General features: G+C 39.9%; 1 protein-coding gene across 9 annotated transcripts; it reads right to left on the reverse strand.

The window, feature by feature from the left end:
• Positions 1-953: 953 nt before the first annotated feature.
• LOC110190150 (uncharacterized) lies at positions 954-17,037 on the reverse strand. Of its 9 annotated transcripts, none has more exons than XM_020960480.2 (4): positions 15,581-17,037; positions 14,141-14,624; positions 12,296-13,356; positions 954-1,092 (listed from the first exon to the last, which is right to left on the reverse strand). In XM_020960480.2, the coding sequence occupies exons 2-3, from the start codon at positions 14,446-14,448 to the stop codon at positions 12,348-12,350; spliced, it is 1,317 nt and encodes a 438-aa protein (XP_020816139.2). In that variant the 5' UTR covers positions 14,449-14,624; positions 15,581-17,037; the 3' UTR covers positions 954-1,092; positions 12,296-12,347. The 9 variants fall into 9 exon arrangements, with proteins under 9 accessions (XP_020816139.2, XP_020816141.2, XP_086697265.1 ...); XM_020960482.2 differs by having other exon boundaries at positions 14,701-17,019; XM_086841139.1 differs by having other exon boundaries at positions 15,961-16,198.
• Positions 17,038-17,183: the final 146 nt, after the last annotated feature.

Raw genomic sequence — 17,183 nt, forward strand, 5'->3', positions numbered from 1 at the left:
AAACGCTTTGTATACAAAGTCTCGAATATAGCTTTCTCTCTGGTCAATCGTCTAAATTTGTTTATTTAAATGATCAATTAAATTCGTTTCACGATGCTAAAAGATAAGTATGCATATCCTGAAAAAGAAGTTAGTTTACTCAATGTGAGACTGCAAGAAGTCCGACAGCAAAACTATAGAATACACTACTGTGGCTGTACGTCGAAAGAGCGCCTCCAGCAGTAAGGGCCAGGTACCAGGTACCCTCATTTAAGAGCCACCCCAGACGTCTTCAGACTCTGACTGAGCCGAAAAGTAAGTGAAACTGTTCTTCCATGTAACAAGAAACAGTTTTGGCCTCAACCCAGCCCACTAACAACCCTAAAAGCCCTTAGGCCTTTGCAGCCCGGCAAGGCGTGCGGGAAGATTGAAAAAGTTGGTGGGATTTTAAATTGAAAATAAGCTTTTCCACTCCCCGAGTTGTGACGATTTAGCGCAACTGACAAAAAATCAGAGGGCGAAATAAAAGCAATGCGAAAAAGGGACAAAAACTACCCCATAATAATCGCTTTAATTACAATTAAATCGGAATTGTAATCACTTTGCGCTGGTCTTGTTGTTGCTTCTATTATAAATATCCTTCCATCCATTCTGGCAGCCAGGCAGAGAGGCAAGAGGTGGGCAGGCTGAGGGTAGCCAGGTAAATTAAAGCAAAAGAGTCAGATATCCAAGGCCAAGGCGAAAGAAGAATGCTCTTATAATGCTAATGATGTTAAATAGTCATTCCCTTGTTGAAGATTTCTCGGAATCTGCAATTTACATAAAGTTGAACCGTTAAGTGGCCGACCCTGTGAACTTCTATTACCCAGCAGCGACTTAAAGACTTTCTGGCTTCCCGACAACATTGCGATTAAAAGCCAAGGCTGGTCTATAGAATTTCTCAAGCAATGTTAAGTTTAATAGGTACACACTTGTAGTATTTAAACGGTTTTATTTATACTATTTTATACATTTGAGTGATAGACTTTCATACGGATGGTGGTGTCACATATGGCACATAATACAAACTTGGTTCACACATTGGTTATTCTACATGAGTTGGTTTGCCGGGAGCTGAAAAGATAATAATAGGAAATAAGTTAGTTAGTTAGCACACTCGGAAAGAATGCCGAATTTCCACTCCACCCAAACTCCCTTGAAGAGCCTGCAATTAACATTTCCCGGCAGTAGCAATAAATCAATTTTTACGACCATCTCGCCTAATTAAAAAGCCTCAGAAACTATTAGTCGTTAAAGTTTATGGCCACCTTCGAAGCCGAAGCTTGAGCCCTGCTCTCAAATGTGCTGTAAAGTGTAGCAGGCAATTAGGCAACGACCAAAAAACAAGGCCCGGTTTAGGACTGAGGGGTAAATGAAAGCCAAATATTATTTTGGGTACAGATGAGAGTTGAAAAAGCGTCGCTCTGCTGGATGAAAAAAATAGTCTGCACCCATGTGCAAGTGCAAAATTTCCCCAAATTGACAGTTCTCGAACACTTGACCAAATAACTGAAAGGGTGGACATAAAGTCGCACCTGATTCGGTGTAGTTAAATGGGGTGGCTGGGTAGCGGAGAACTAACCGCTTGCTTGACACGTTGGTAAGGAAGGCAAAAACTTCTCGGATCTATGTATGTTATATATGGGTGGACGAGAGACGAGGAAGATACTGGTGGCCGCACCAGAACCTACAGCTCCTTGACCTATGTGTGGTCTCCGCAAAAAGAGAAACGCAGCATGAGAGCAGGATGAGCACTAGGCGGAGGACACTGTGGATTTTACGCACTGCTGAATAAGCAATTTGCAAAATGTCCAAGCCAATAACATAACAAATGACACAGTGCCTCCCCAGCCGCAGCAGCAGCAGCAGCAAGAACAAAATTTGCGGAGACGCCTTGTCTGGAGAAGATCGGCTGAGCGGAAAAAAGGCTGAGCTTGGTGATCTCTCGAAGATATACCATTAATTGAATCTGTACCGCAAGGAGCAAAACAATAACGTATCGGCAGCATAATGTACAAACAACGGCCTTAAAGTGCACTTTAAATATTAAAGGAATGCATCAGTAAGCCACTTTTCCCGACTGCTCATTCCTGGACCTAGGGACACAACCGCAAAACATCAAACTGCCGAGCGGGGGGAAGACATCCTTTGGGGTCGGTCCAGACTTCGGGGTTGTGAGTCTAAACGCAAAAGCGTATAATTTACAGTACACCGTCGTGATGGGGAAACGGGGGACTTACGGTTGTGTTTGTGACTGGCATGGAAGCAGGGGAGTGGACAAAAGCTACAGGCCGGCAATTGGGAATGATGATCTTCATAATGATGTAGGGAGTGGATATGAAAGATGACGACGGCATTGACAGCGCCTGTTTATGGCTGACGGCTGTCGGCTGTGACAGCAAGGGGTTGCAGCGAAGAAGCTGCACGCATAATTGGTGTTGGACATCTTGGCTGCCCCATGTGGACATCATGTGAAAGTGGGTAATGGGTGAAAACTGGCGAAGCAGCGATAGAAGTGGGATTTTGGTCTGGGGCAGACATGCCGGAAATCAACTTAACACAACCGCAAAAGCGCAATCTCCTCTTTGGCCAGCCACAGCAGGGCCCACATCCTCTGGCCCCGAATTCTTATTGCCGCTTTGCTTCTATGTGTTGACATTTCCTGATAATTGGTTGTCTGTGTTCGGGTGCTGCCAAACCCTTGCCTCCCCATCTACTTGCTTCGTCGCATCCTGTCTCCCAGGCGGCACATTAAGTTCCGCATCGCTTGTCACAAATTGACTTAATGACGCCTTGATGCAGCTCCAGTTCTGCATACACATACCTCACTATTGTGGTGCCATTTTATTCGCACTTTGATTTTCCGATCCTAAAGCAAAAACTGGACATAAGTCCGGGGTCAAACTCTTCGTCCTGGTCTCTTAATGATGTGGTAATGCGTCTCGCCGACCTTTTTGCATGTAATCATCGGGCATGAGGCATGACAGTAAGTATAATATACGACGTGTCCCTATGCAAAGGGAATTTGTGGCCCTATTCTTGTGGTGAATTAAAGATGCTATTGCTTTAGGATCACATTAACTTGGACCATAAAGTGCACCCGGGAAGAGGCTCAGTGTAAGCTGAGTAGTAACAATTTTGAAATCCCAAACACATTAGTTAAATTAATTTGGCCCACTTACAAAGTGCTTTATTCGCAGCTAAAGGCCCATAAAAACGAAAGCTTAAGAAAAATAAAACTTAAAAGAGTTGGAAATATTTTAAAACCATTTGAAGATGCGCAATGCAGAGGAGTCAAGGAATCTATTTGACCCTTTAGAGTATATATGTATGTGTGAATATTAAGTCTAAATCAATACTAAGACTAACAACTGAACATCCGTCCCTTGTTTTAGCTGTTTTGAAGAAACTTGGGTTGTTTTGTAAGTGGGCCAAATTAATTTAACTAATGTGTTTGGGATTTGAAAATTGTTTGTTTTCATGGCAGATAGCCTGAACGAGCCATTTGACTAGTAAAACAATAAAAAAGAATTAAATACTTATGTATATTGCTACTTATCATAAAGCTACCATAAGAATGATTTTATGTATCGAAAAATTTAAAACTTTAAAAATAACATAAATAGATCAATTCGAAGAAATTGGCATTAGTTTGTCGTTTTTCCACATATATCATAAAGTTCTATCATAATAGAGGTGAAAAAAACATCAAAAGCTTGATGTTTTAACATATAAATCGTATATAAACACCTCCTGATACGTTTTCTTTTTTATACCCTTGCAGGGTATAATAATTTCAGTCAGAAGTTTGCAACGCAGTGAAGGAGGCACCTCCGATCATATAAAGTATATATATTCTTGATCAGGACCAATAGCCGAGTCGATCTAGCCATGTCCGTCTGTCCTTCTGTCCGTCTGTCCGTTTCTACGCAAACTAGTCTCTCAGTTTTGAAGCTATCTAAATGAAACTTTGTAGTTAGCCTTCTATATACTCTCACTCGTATATAAGTCGGAACGGGCCAGATCAGATAGCTGCCATATGAAGAAGTTTGCAACGCAGTGAAGGAGGCACCTCCGATCATATAAAGTATATATATTCTTGATCAGGACCAATAGCCGAGTCGATCTAGCCATGTCCGTCTGTCCTTCTGTCCGTCTGTCTGTTTCTACGCAAACTAGTCTCTCAGTTTTAAAACTATCTGAATGAAACTTTGTAGTTAGCCTTCTATATACTCTCACTCGTATATAAGTCGGAACGGGCCATATCATATAGCTGCCATAGGAATGATCGGAAAATTTTTACAAAAAAAATTATAATATTTTCAGTTTTCAGCAGAATTTGATCAAATTTGAGACATAGTCTTTTTATTATATTCTACAATTTTGTGTAAAATTTTATTAACATCAGACTACTATATCATATAGCTCCCATAGGAACTATCGAGAAATTAATACAATTAAAAATAATAATATTTTTAGTTTTCAACAAATTTTTATTTAATTTGAGGTATAGCCATTTTATATTAGTCTTAAATTTTGTGTCAAATCTTATGAAAATCGGACGACTATATATCATATAGGTGTCATACAAACGATCGTTTGATGTAGAGCAAAATGCAAATCTGTGAATGTAAGACTGCAAATATAATATGTATAGGTGAATGAAATGAAATCAGGTATTACTTCATTGTTTTATAACATAAGTATATATAATTAATATTATATGGATTCCTAGTCATCGAAGTTCTACTGTAAGGTTATATAAACTTTTGCTTCTTTTCTTGTTATATTTGATCCAGCAGCTAACTGCAAGGGTATGCAAACTTCTACGTACGCCCTTCCTTGTTGTAGCATAGATTTTAAATTTTTTAAAATAATTTTCTTTTCAACATCTACTTGCATTTAGTGATATTATTATATTTGATGAACTATTGGATCACATAGCAAGTGCAAGGAAACACAAACTTCGGATATCTGAAATTATCTTTTACTACTTTCTTGTTTAATTTTTTGCCAGTTATTATTAAAAGCAAATAACTGCAGAGGAGAATAAATGTTTATTTACCACTCAGCCACAACTGTAATGAAATTTGTTCCTAGCGCACGTCGGCTCTCGGCGCAATGCAGTAATACAGTTAGGCTTAACAGCGTTTGCTTTTCTTTGCTTTTCATTAGGGAAATGCATAAGCAGGATTTTAGTTTGCAATCCTGCTCCACATCAACGTCGGTCTGAGCTCCGTTTTTTCCTTTTTAAAAAAGTTCTCTATAGTAGAGTCACAATTTAAAGACAATTGAAGTGTTCTTTATAGTAAGGAAGGAGTCCACAAAGTAATCTTTCTGGTTCTTAATATATATAAAAACTAAAGCAACTATAACAATTTCTTTGTGAGTAAGTAAACATACCCCATTAAGTATTGTCACTGTTCGGGGATAAATAAATGGTGAATCCTTAAAAACACGACAAGTAAGAACTACAAGATTACAGTATTGTTTCCCTAATACCGAACACCAGCTTTAAAGGTTTTAATAATACCTCGCCGTTTCAATAAAGACATTTTTAAGCAGCTTTTTTCCATTTTTGTTAGCTTAAATAATGTATGTAAAAATGTAAGGATGTTATAGCCAGGATGCCCTTAGCACAGTACTTTCTGATTGAGAAAAGGCCGGCAAAGTGTAATCTTAATAAGGATAATATTTAAAGACAAACTTAATCTGCAGCCTGGAAACTGGGAAAAGTTCGCTGAAGGGCTGCGAAGCAATCAGAAATATTAATTTAAAGCGGCAAGTTTCCACTTGGCTGTTCAGCTGCGAAGGGTAAACGAGCGACAAATTCCCTGCAATTATTTAGCTTTCGTCCTTTGAACAATTTGGGCGTCAACGGAGCGGTTTTTTCCTGATTGATATGCAAGGTAATTGTGAAGAATACAGCGCGTAACGGTGAGGATGTGCAGTGAAGCTCCTACCGGACAGTAACTAGCAACTCTAGAGAGCTTTATGATTGCAGTCAGTGCACGTCGAACTGGAGGCGCAGCGCGTCATCAGTTCCGGTTCCTTTGACATGTCCTGCGGCCATTAATACCAAGGCGTTACGGGGTATCAGAGAGGAGGTCGTGTGTGCCTGCTTGCTTCCGCTCTGTCTTCCGTCTTCCGTTTGTCTCCATCCACCTTCCAAATTAACCCCCTCTGTACCCAGTCTTAAGCCTGCTCTTCGCTTGCGTCCCTTGCCTGGTAAATTTCCAATCGCAGACGGAAGCATTTTGCAGTCAGAAGTGCACCCGGCAACAGCGGAAGCCAGGAGGAGGCGCCTCGTTCGCTGGAGCTCATTACAAATGCAGCATCCCCACCAGGAGATACAGGAAAGTCTCAGCCGGTTAGCCTTCGCCGAGATCCCTCTGCCTAGTCCCTTCGATGTCTCCGATTATTGCATAAAATGCCGTATTAATGGCTGTCAATATTGATACTGCTCATGGTTATAGCCATCGACATGTTCATTGAAATAGGCATCGACATCGGCATCGTTCTCGCCAGTTCTTTGTGTGCACCAGGCCCCAGGCTCTGGCTAGCATTATTATGCACAGAGCAAGAGGCCGCAGGGTATTCAAACTAGTACCGTCACTCCCAGACAGAGCAAGTTTCCGGCCAATAAATTATTAGTATAGTTGATGAGCCGAGGGAAATCGAAAGAGGCTGCAGAGCATATGCAGATTTGTGTGACTGGTGATTGGGTATCGGGCATTCGATCACATTATGCGCTTCCTGGACGCACAGCTTGTATTGGCCAACGTTTGGTATGCTCCAATAATCGAGTGAAGCATGTTTTCGGTATAACTGCAACTAGCAAATTCAGTTCGGTCTTGCTTATGTTATTGTTATTTTAGTCTGAAGGCCCCAAGCCGTCCCTTTTGGTTACCTTTGGTACACCAGATATAATTATGTTGATTGACGTTTGAATTTCATTAGACGATAGAAAAGAGAGTCAGATGAAATGCAGAGAAATTGATCACAGACAGGAGTTCAATGGATTCCATCAATAAGGAGGATATTTAGGTTTGATTTCCAAAATAATTAGTCAATTGCAGATCTTCAATGCTATTGAAATAGGTTTGCAATTAAACTAAATGAATGTACCTCTCAACATACACATAGTTCACAGTCGTGCTTTTGATGTGCTTTTGTGCGTATCCGGCGCCAGCAAGTATTAGTAGCACAAATTAAACTAGCCAACACGCAAGAGAACAGAGTGAATAGTGTAAAAGTCAATAGAAAAGAAATGCAAAGTACCACAAACAAGTCATGAGAAAATTCGCTGCATATTAATCAAACAAGCGCGTTTTTATTCTACAAACAATTTGGGCTAACGCGGAGCGAAGTCAACATACCACCCCATCAACTTCCAACCACATAGTACGTACAATATGCATATGTACGTAAACTCACTCCCCTCACGCCATACATTGCGGCGCAGTCTTCCAAAAAAAACGGATTTCGAAAGTTACGATTCTAAGCCGCCGTAGTAGCTCGCGAAATCCATTAAACTTTTACGACTATTGTAAACATTAACTTGCATACATCCATATATGCATTTTATGTGTCTGCGCGTCGCAGGGTATGCCATGCTCTCTAGTGCAGCCATTGAAAACTTGCCCCATTTACTGGGAGACTCCGCACCGGAAGCTTCAGATCGCATGGAATGCGTTCATCAGCATCCTCCAACATTGTAACCAACAGGGAATTGATTTTTCAGCGGAAAAACGATAGGCAAGCGGGCAAGTGGTTAAAGTCTTTGCGACATCTGGCAGGTTAGCTGTAAGTCGACTAGCTCAGGCTATGCGGATCCATTCGAGAGTCGCTAACTTAGCGATTGCAGAGTTTGTATATACCAAACTTTTACTGATTTCCCTAGGTTACCATACAAAAATTTGTAACTGTGGACGGAAGTCCACATAATGACAATAAGAACCACAAGTGTGGTGCTCAAAGTTTTTTTATACCCTTGCAGGGTATTATAATTTCAGTCAGAAGTTTGCAACGCAGTGAAGAAGGCACCTCCGACCATATAAAGTATATATATTCAGGTATTACTTCATCTTTTTTTAACATCAATATATATAATTTATATGGTATGGATTCTTAGTCATCGAAGTTTAATCTACAAGGGAATATAAACTTCGGTGTGCCGAAGTTAGCTTCCTTTCTTGTTTTTTATATTTATGTTGTATTTTAGCTAGCGTCAAATGACACCTCATCATCCCAATCTTACAATCTAATACTTCGTTTAATAGATATCCAAATATCCAGATGTAGTCTACCTTTTCCATATGCATACCTTGTCTGAAGCAAATAGGCTTTGCAGATAACTGAAACTATTTTATATATGTATGTATATTGAACATTTTAAGTTAAAAAAACTTTACCATTGGTTTTTCTTTTTAATAATTTTAAGGATTGGTGTAAAAGAAATATCTAAAAAAATTCGCTTCCTCGATATATTAGATCCAAAATGTTATAAGTTGAAGCCAAGAATTTTTGCTTATTTTCCAAAGATTTTATATAAATTAACCGATCATTTCAATGGAAGGGTATGAGATAAATAAAAATATTTACATTTCGTAAAAAATAGGTATATGTTAGAGTTAATGCGTATATGTTGAATAATAATGAAGTTATGTCGAATTTCATTGCATACATATTATCTTTGTTGTTTTCAATTTACATTATCAGTTTTACACCTCCTTTGGCCGTTATGCTGATTAATGCTGATTAAAGATATATATATATACTTTATTAAATCGGAAATGACTTATCCACTGCGTTGCAAATTGGTCAAAATTACAATAACCTGCAAGGATATAAAAGAGGAGATTAAAGAAAAGATGATACCTCCAGCTTAAAATATTTCCAATATCAAATTTTGTGACTATTAATAATTTAACTAAATTTATTTATAATAAATTAAATAAATAATAACTAGTCACGTTTTCGGTACTAAACTACAAAGTACCTAGCCTTGAAACTCAATTTTTGTTTTTTTTTTTAAGACCAAACCGTTTTTTAAGCAAAGCAAATTTTGCCTCTATAAAATGTTACTCAAAGTTCCGCAGGACCTTTTATTAAATTTATGGGGCCTTATAACTGACAGCACCATTTTTTTCTTTATTTTTGCAGCTCGCTGTCTGATATCCGCAACTGTGGTGGCCCGTTTAATGCACATTTCGCATCAAAGTATCTATGTAGTCCATCGTGTCATCAGCTGCATCCATAAAACGATAATTTATGGCAAATTTATAATGTTGTAAGTGCCAACAAACTTGCTGTAACTATCCATAAAAGGTCGGGGGCTGCCCACCCCAGTGTGAGCAGATGCCGGGGTCCCGCCACCTACCACCTACCGCCCATGACAGACTACCGAAACACTCGTAAAGCAACTTGGCCAAGCCATAGATAAAAGTAGGAATAGGGATTTTAATGGAGAATGTTTTGGGCATTGGTATGCGGATGCCATGCAACGAGCACACACCAGAGGCGTCGCCTGCATAAATATTACAAAATTGTAAATGTACAAGCCCCATGGCGACGCTTTGGAGTGGCGAGTGTGAACCCATTCGCACAGATTCCAGATTCTAGTTACATTCAAATACGTATACAGATGCAGAAGCGATACCGATTCATTTTGGCGCTGATCCTTCAGTTTTCCCAGAATCACGTGCCTACACAGCTAGATAATTTTCAAAGCAGACCCTCCTGTGGTAATAAGAACATTTGTATATCAACTCCCAGATTTATACGGTTTTTATAACCCAATTGATTCATAATTTTAGAGGTAGGCGGTATTCATTGCCATTTGAATTTTAATAATCTTAATTCGTTTGAAGTAAGCCTAAGTAGAGGTGCAGCTTCGTGTTATTTATGAACTATTCTCGCAAATATAACAATTTCAATCCTTTGCCTAGATGCTTTCAGAGTGCTTTGCAGGAAAATTCATCTCGTACAGGTAGACCTTAATATTAAATATTTACATGACATTACGTTCCAATTGATTTATTCAACATATAATCCAAATTGGCCCAAATCATAGAGAATATTAAAAGCACCACCGATTATCCAACACAATATCTACAAACATATATGAATGTCTTTCAGATTTTTGTTTTGGGAAATTAAAATATAGATAAAAACAAAATTATTTAAATGGTAAAAAAGAAAGAATTCTTACTACGGCACGAAGAATTTTGTGTACCCTTGCAGAACGCAATTTGATCAATACTAATAAATATAATATTATATAAATTATATATATATCTATATGTATTGATCTTATAAAAAAGGAAGAAATGCCTACTTTCATCATATTCACCGATACATACTATATTTACAGTTTACATTCACAGTGTTTGCATTTTCCTCTTCATTTAACGATCGCTTATATGGCAGCCACATGATACAGTCGTTCGATTTTCATAAAATTAAAACCGAAATTCTGGAATAATACAAATGACTCAATTATATAATAATATGTAGAAAACTTAATAAGCTATAATTTTTATTTTACAAATTTTCCGATCGTTCCTACTTCCGACTTATATACGAGTGGAGTATAAAGGAGACAAACTGCACAGTTTTATTCAGATATGTAGCTTTAAAAATGAGAGAATATAGTTTGCTAGATCAACTAGGCTGTTGATTCTGCATAGTCAACATAAAAAACAAAAGTCGATAGAGGCGTTTGCATAAGCAGCGGTATAAAATATGCAATATAAAATAAGTTTTATAAATGAGTCAAGAGCTTACTTTTGCAATCGAATTGTCTTCAGGAAAAAGTAACTAAAAGAAATTACGGAAGCTAGTTCAAACCCAAAGCTTTGTCGCTCTTACATATATGTATCTTAATTTTGATTTTTGGCTGTATGCTCGTTGTGGTCCATGTCGGCCATGTGCTTCTGGGCTTATGGGGAGCAAAAAGCTGACGCACAGATACATACATATGTACATATGTGGTTAGAACGCTTGCGGATAAGAGAAATGCGCTTAGTTTGTGTTATGTAGGCTTTAGGCATTTTGTTTATGGCTGGAATGCTCTTAAATCATCAAACTTCCGTCCTTTCGTTCTCTTCTATGGCCCGTGTGGGCGGTCCAGACTGCGAGCTTCTGCCTGAGACGGGCCACTATTTCATGTTCCGGAAATTGAAACATTTTTTTGACTATGTGAGTGTTTCTAAATCAAACTAACTTATTTTTTTATTAAGATACATTATGGGAAATCTCACAGAAGTCCACATATTATATATATTATATATAAAAGCATAACGACTTAAAATGTTATTTTTCTTCGTTAACCCTCTACCGCATTCAAAGCCATATATGCCTTTTCATTTTAAATCATTTTTGGTTCTGATAAAATAGCACATACGATTAACCTATTATTATTTAAATATTATATTTTAACTATTTAATTTCTTTCTATAATAAACTGTTCGAATTGCATTTTTTGAAATTTTTTGGATTGCCTTATCGCAAGTTTTAATAAATTTGGTGCATGCGTTTCAATTTGTTCTAAACTTAAAATTAAGTTATCTCCATGAAATTTGACAAAAAAATAATAATATAATATAATAATATAAAATGGCTATACCTCAAATTTGATGAAAATCTGTTGAAAACTTAAAAAAGTTATAATTTTTAATTAATAATTAATTAATTAAAAATTAATTAATTTCTCGATCGTTCCTATGGGAGCTGTATGATATAGTAGTCCGATTTTCATAAAATTTTACACAAAATTGACTGACATGGCTAGATCGACTCGGATGTTGATCCTGATCAAGAATATATATACTTTATATGGTCGGAGGTGCCTCCTTCACTGCGATGCAAACTTCTGACTGAAATTATAATTCCCTGCAAGGGTATAAAAATTGGGAAACCATAACTTTTTTCGTTCAAAACAATTCAAAATTCATTTTGTTTAGAAAATAGAATAAAATGTATAAATAATATAGTAAAGCAGAATACACGAATCAAATCAGCAATTTAAATCAGGCAGATAAACAATCAGAAAAAAGCAAAGAAAACTAGCTTAATGCATGACGTATGGTCAGTTTTTGATGATTTAAACATTCTAAGCCTTCAAGCTTTAGCTTCCGGAAGTCTGTTAATGTTATGTTTCACTATCTATTCCCCCTATTGGAACCCAACTTCATTCATTTCTCTAGTAGCATCTTTTCAGAAATATTTTTCTTGTAGTTAGTAATTAATTACTGAATAATTTGAAACCACTCACCAGTTCCGCTGCAGATTTAATCATTGCGGAGGTAGCTTCAGTCCTAGTTTCCTCACTTTTCTGCGATGAGCAGCAAAATCTTGTTCATCAGGTCGTTGGCCACTGTATCTTGTAAGGTGTTCAGTCGGGCTGAGAGAAAGTCGCCGAACTTTATGTAGAGCATCTCTCTGGGACTGGGCACCTGGCGAGACTGCGAATGCATGCGCCCGAGTCCTCGGCCCCCGACCGCGCCTACTCCAGTGTAGCTGCTGCCAGCCGAGAGCCGGCCATCGATGCCCATCATGTCTGCGTCCACTGCAGGCGAGCAGTGTCCAGTGCCATCTTCATCTTCATCGAAGTCATCTAGATCCTCGTCCAGATCTCCGGCGTCAGCGTCGATCAGTTCGTTGTTGGCATTGATGATCAGGTGGGGCGGCGACGTTGCATACACCGTTGAGTTCTTGGACAGGGGTATCTGCAGACGAGCCTTGAGCTGTTGCTTGGTCTGGGGCCGAATAGTAGCTAGCTTTTTTCTAGCCACCTCTGGAACGTTTTCGGAAGCATCCCCATTTTCTCCACCCACTGGGGAGCCCGGTTCATCCTTAATATAAATGGAAGGCGATGAGCTGCAGGAGCGCGAGCTGGACAATACTTGGGCGGGCGAGGCGTGATGTACAGACGTTGCCGTGGGCGTAATCATGCGTTGGGGACTACCTGGAGGCTGGCTCTGGCTCTGGAGCGCGCTTATGGAGGTCAGCGTCACGTCCGGCTGCAGCTGAAGCGCCTGAAGGTGTTGAGCCTGCTGCTGAAGAGCGGTGGGCAACTGGCTGAGGCTAAGACCCGGCTTGGGAATGTTCGCAGCAGTCGGGTTGCTCTTTGCCGTTGACTTGTGACTTTGGACCGAGACCTGTGACTGTGGCTGATTATTCGGGTTGTTGGGGTCGCTGGGTGCAAAGTACTGATACTCATCCAGAGCCGTGGTATTGCTGTTATTGTTGCTGCTATTGCGACTCATATTATTGTTGTTGCCCGATGAGGCGGGAGCGGTATCTAAGGATCCTGGTTTGATGCGCTCTCGGGATCTGAAAGGAGCAATGTAGAAATTGTTGTTAAGACAAACGTTTATTGACACCCTGAGGATTAGGTATGCCATTGTTTCAAAAGAACAATTTCTTAATAAAAAAAATTGTTTTGCAGGTTATCTTATCTTAAATGGATAAGGTTTTAAGGAATAATTTCTTAATAAAAAAAATTGTTTTGCAGGTTATGTTATCTTAAATGGATAAGGTTTTAAGGTGTAGTCTGTCTCAGGGTCTGCGGATTTTATTTTCTTTTCCAATATATACTAATACTGATATTGAAGCTATTGGGAAATATAGACGAAACCAGATTATGACATCAAAAAGGCCGCAAAAAACTAAGTGATTTGAATAACATTTTGTGGAATGTAAATTAAAAAATTATAGAAGATTGCTATTACTCACTATAAAAATAAATAGATTTTCATAAATTAAAATTTAAAAATTATGTTAAAAATTGTATCATCATCAAAAACTGTTTAAAAAAAAATTCATTAATTAAATAACTATAGATCTAAAATTTTATGAAATTTATGGGTTGCTGGCTTAATTCCCTATGAGTACCGTAAAAAAATAAAAATAAACACGCTGGTAAATTTTACTTAGGGAACTGTAAATATTTACTTTGTTACTTTTAATTGGTACTAATGTAAAAATTAAGAAGTCTTTAATTAATATACTCTATATTGGTTTAGTACTATGATTCCATAAATTCTTTTAAGAAAATAAAATAAATGCATTTAAGGTTGAAAAGATGACTAAACTAAAAATCTAATAGTGATGTTACTTGCGCTCCCGAATGACCTCCTTTAAGAAGCCCATTGCGTCGTAGTACTCCCATTTGGACTTGAAGCGCGTGGTGCCCAGCATCTTCTCATGGTTCAACTCGCGACGGAAGATCTCGCGAAGCGATGTAAAGGTGCGCTGCACCCGTTCACCATTTACGTTAAAGAGTCGCCCCAGCTCATTCCACTTGATGGCCTTCTTTTTATCGGAGCGCTTGTAGTGGGGCAGGCGGCAATCCCAGAGGATGGGATTCAAGCGCACTAGCTCGATGAGTCGGCGCTTCTCGATGTTGTGCCGTGAGAAGGCCATGTCGTGCGGAATGGAATGGCTCCTGCAAGTCAGTTGTCCTGCTAACTCGGTTTCGCTCTTACGGTTTGTTGGCCAAGCCGCTGTTGCCACTACCAAAGGTGCCACTGCGCATGTCCCTCCTGCCCAAGATGTTGAGTGTTGGCCCTCTGCTGCTGTACGTTTGATGCTGCTGGATGCTGCAAGGAAGTGAAGTGATGTGAGAAAATCGTTAATATAATTTTATGCCTTGATGGTCGTGCGACTGTTGCATACATTTCGGCGCTAGTTGGTCAAGGGTTGGGGGCTGTTTCGGTGGGCAGCCAACCCCACATAGCGGCAGGTAGAAAGTTCACTGACCCCTGTGGTTTTAGGTGGGGCGCGCTAGTATTTATTTCTCAAATCACAAATGCGAATAAAATTCCATTACTTCTGCGGGAGACGATAAGCAGTAGCAGGGGACAATGCAAACATGAAACTGATTATGGGTGCTGCCTGCGGCCGATCCCCATGCCATCGCCAACAAATGCGAATCGTATACACTTCCTTTGTATACAAGTGCGAGTTCGCTTAAGTAGCTGTTAGCTAAACAAGAATCGCATGGCATAAACAATGCCGTTCTGGGAAGCCCAGTAATTCTGACTCGGCGAGAAAGTACATATGTATGTATTTATTTATTGTCCGTCCGATCGTGCGAGTGATTTTGTGTGGCATGGAAGGTAAAGGGGTTTTCGGTCCTACCATGACGCAACTATGTACATACATACTTATGTATGTATGTTTATAAGGATCTCTATTGTGAAAACGGTCTTGCTATTGCTATCAATTCCTAAAGCTGGCTTCTTTGAGAGCGGACTGAGAGAGCTAAAAATTTTAAACGTCCCCAACAAAGCTGTCGAGACCACCTTGTGTAGTTGAATCATAGATCCTACCAAACTCTCCCTCACTCTTTCTCTCTCTTTTAGTTCAGCCCCTTCCAATTGGACCGACTGAAGGGCACCGTTTCAGCAACACACTCGCGTCTAAAAATAAAAGCCAGCGTCGCTTTGACACTCTAATACCAACATCTGGGAAATCCAATGATTCGCTCGATTTTTAGCACTAAACTTCAGTGGCTGTAATACTGTTTTGTTGGCCATGCATTCGCTAAACAAACCTTTATATTGACGCCTGCGGCGGTACTAAAACCACATTTTTTCACTGTTTTGTTTACGCTGCTTGTTGCTGCTGACTGCCGCTGCCTGCACTGCTCTTTATTAACAATATGAGCAGAACAGTCGAGGAATTTATATCAATTTATTTCAATTAACAACAAACGGTGCTGCTGTTGTGCGTCGCAGTTGCTGCCACTTATTGGGGATGCGACGCTGTTGTTGCCCTTTGTTATGTACGTATGTATGTATGTGTGTATTGTGGTGATATGGTGTGTTGTGTGTAGCTCGGAGGCCTTGCAACAACTAACTATTGGCTGTCACGGCGGACACTCAACGAAATTTCAAACGGATGCTCGGCAAAAAGGCAAATTTTACCACTCACACAGTTGTCAGTTGTGAGTGTGTCCGTATACACATTATTTAAGCGGGCGGACGCGGCGAGAGAGGCAACAACAATAGCGACAACAACACCAACAAGCCAGCCCGAAAACACAAATTTATTGCATTGAGAGCAAAAGTTTAACTACGACCATCTAACTAATCGCACGTTTGCCGCGTTATTAACATTTTGGTACTTCAGTTGCCACTTGTCACCTCCATTGGCCCATTGGCAGCTTCCTGGCGGAGAGCAGTGCGCCGTTGTTCTTCTCGTCGATTTTCACAATTGTAAACGAACTTAATTTTCTTGCAAATTGGCAGCGCGCAGCAGCCGCCGCTCGCAAGAGAGTCAGTCGCCAGAGTCGGCAGAGCGGCAGAGAGTAACAGCGGCAGCTTTGCTCTCGCCTTCCACCGCGTGCCCAAAGAGTATGAAAGTATGAGTATGGTATAAAAAAGAGAGGATGCGATGCCATTCCGCCTTCGCTGATGTAAACAATTGCTATGGCTGCTGCGCTGCTGAGCTGCTGCCACAGAGTAAGCGCTATTGGAGAGAACTCCTCGCTTATCGCCACTCAAGCAAGTAGCAAGTGAGTAATACTGATAACAATGTTGTGGCAAGTACGTGTGAGCACTATCTTTGATTATTCACTCGCTTCAAGCTCCCAAGCAGCAGCACAGATAAAGCCCACTCTTGGCAGCATTCACGACATGGCCAAGCAGAGGGCGAGGCGGAGCAACAATTGGAAGTGAAGCAACAGCTGAACGCGACAAAACAGCTCACAAGGGTTGGATGTTAGGTAGGATTTTGGTAGCAAGCAAGGCTAACAATTGTCTGGTGGTGGCGAGGAAGAGAGGCTGCAGAGACTTGCTCGCTCACTACCGTTAACAATGGTCGGCTGCCGAGCTCTCTGCGCTCTCTTTTCTCATCTCGTGTTGATGCTTCTGCTAACGCTGATGCGGACATTTAACAATGCGAACAAACACAAACAGAGGCGGATGACACACACGCACACAGAATTAAATTTGCAACTGCCTGCAATGAACTTTGTTTCCCTGTTGTGGCTGTTCTTGTTTGCTCGTTGTTGCCTCCCAGTTGGTCATTTGAAAAATAAGCTTTAAAAACGCTCTCGCATTTATCAATCACTGTCCGATTTGATGCGACTTATCAATACGCGCGGTCCATAGCTCAAATTAAATCAGTTGTGTACATACACATGTGTACATAGA

Source organism: Drosophila serrata, unplaced genomic scaffold (genome assembly GCF_035046125.1).
Source record: "Drosophila serrata isolate PLE 108 unplaced genomic scaffold, ASM3504612v1 contig_106, whole genome shotgun sequence".
NCBI classification, from domain to species: domain Eukaryota; kingdom Metazoa; phylum Arthropoda; class Insecta; order Diptera; family Drosophilidae; genus Drosophila; species Drosophila serrata.

Bases quoted from the DNA above. Each gene is read 5' to 3' on its own strand.
- LOC110190150 (XM_020960480.2), bottom strand. From the start codon at position 14,448: ATGGCCTTCTCACGGCACAACATCGAGAAGCGCCGACTCATCGAGCTA. The intron at 13,357-14,140 runs GTAACATCACTA...TGCTCCTTTCAG, and splicing joins GAGGTCATTCGGGAGCGCAA to ATCCCGAGAGCGCATCAAAC.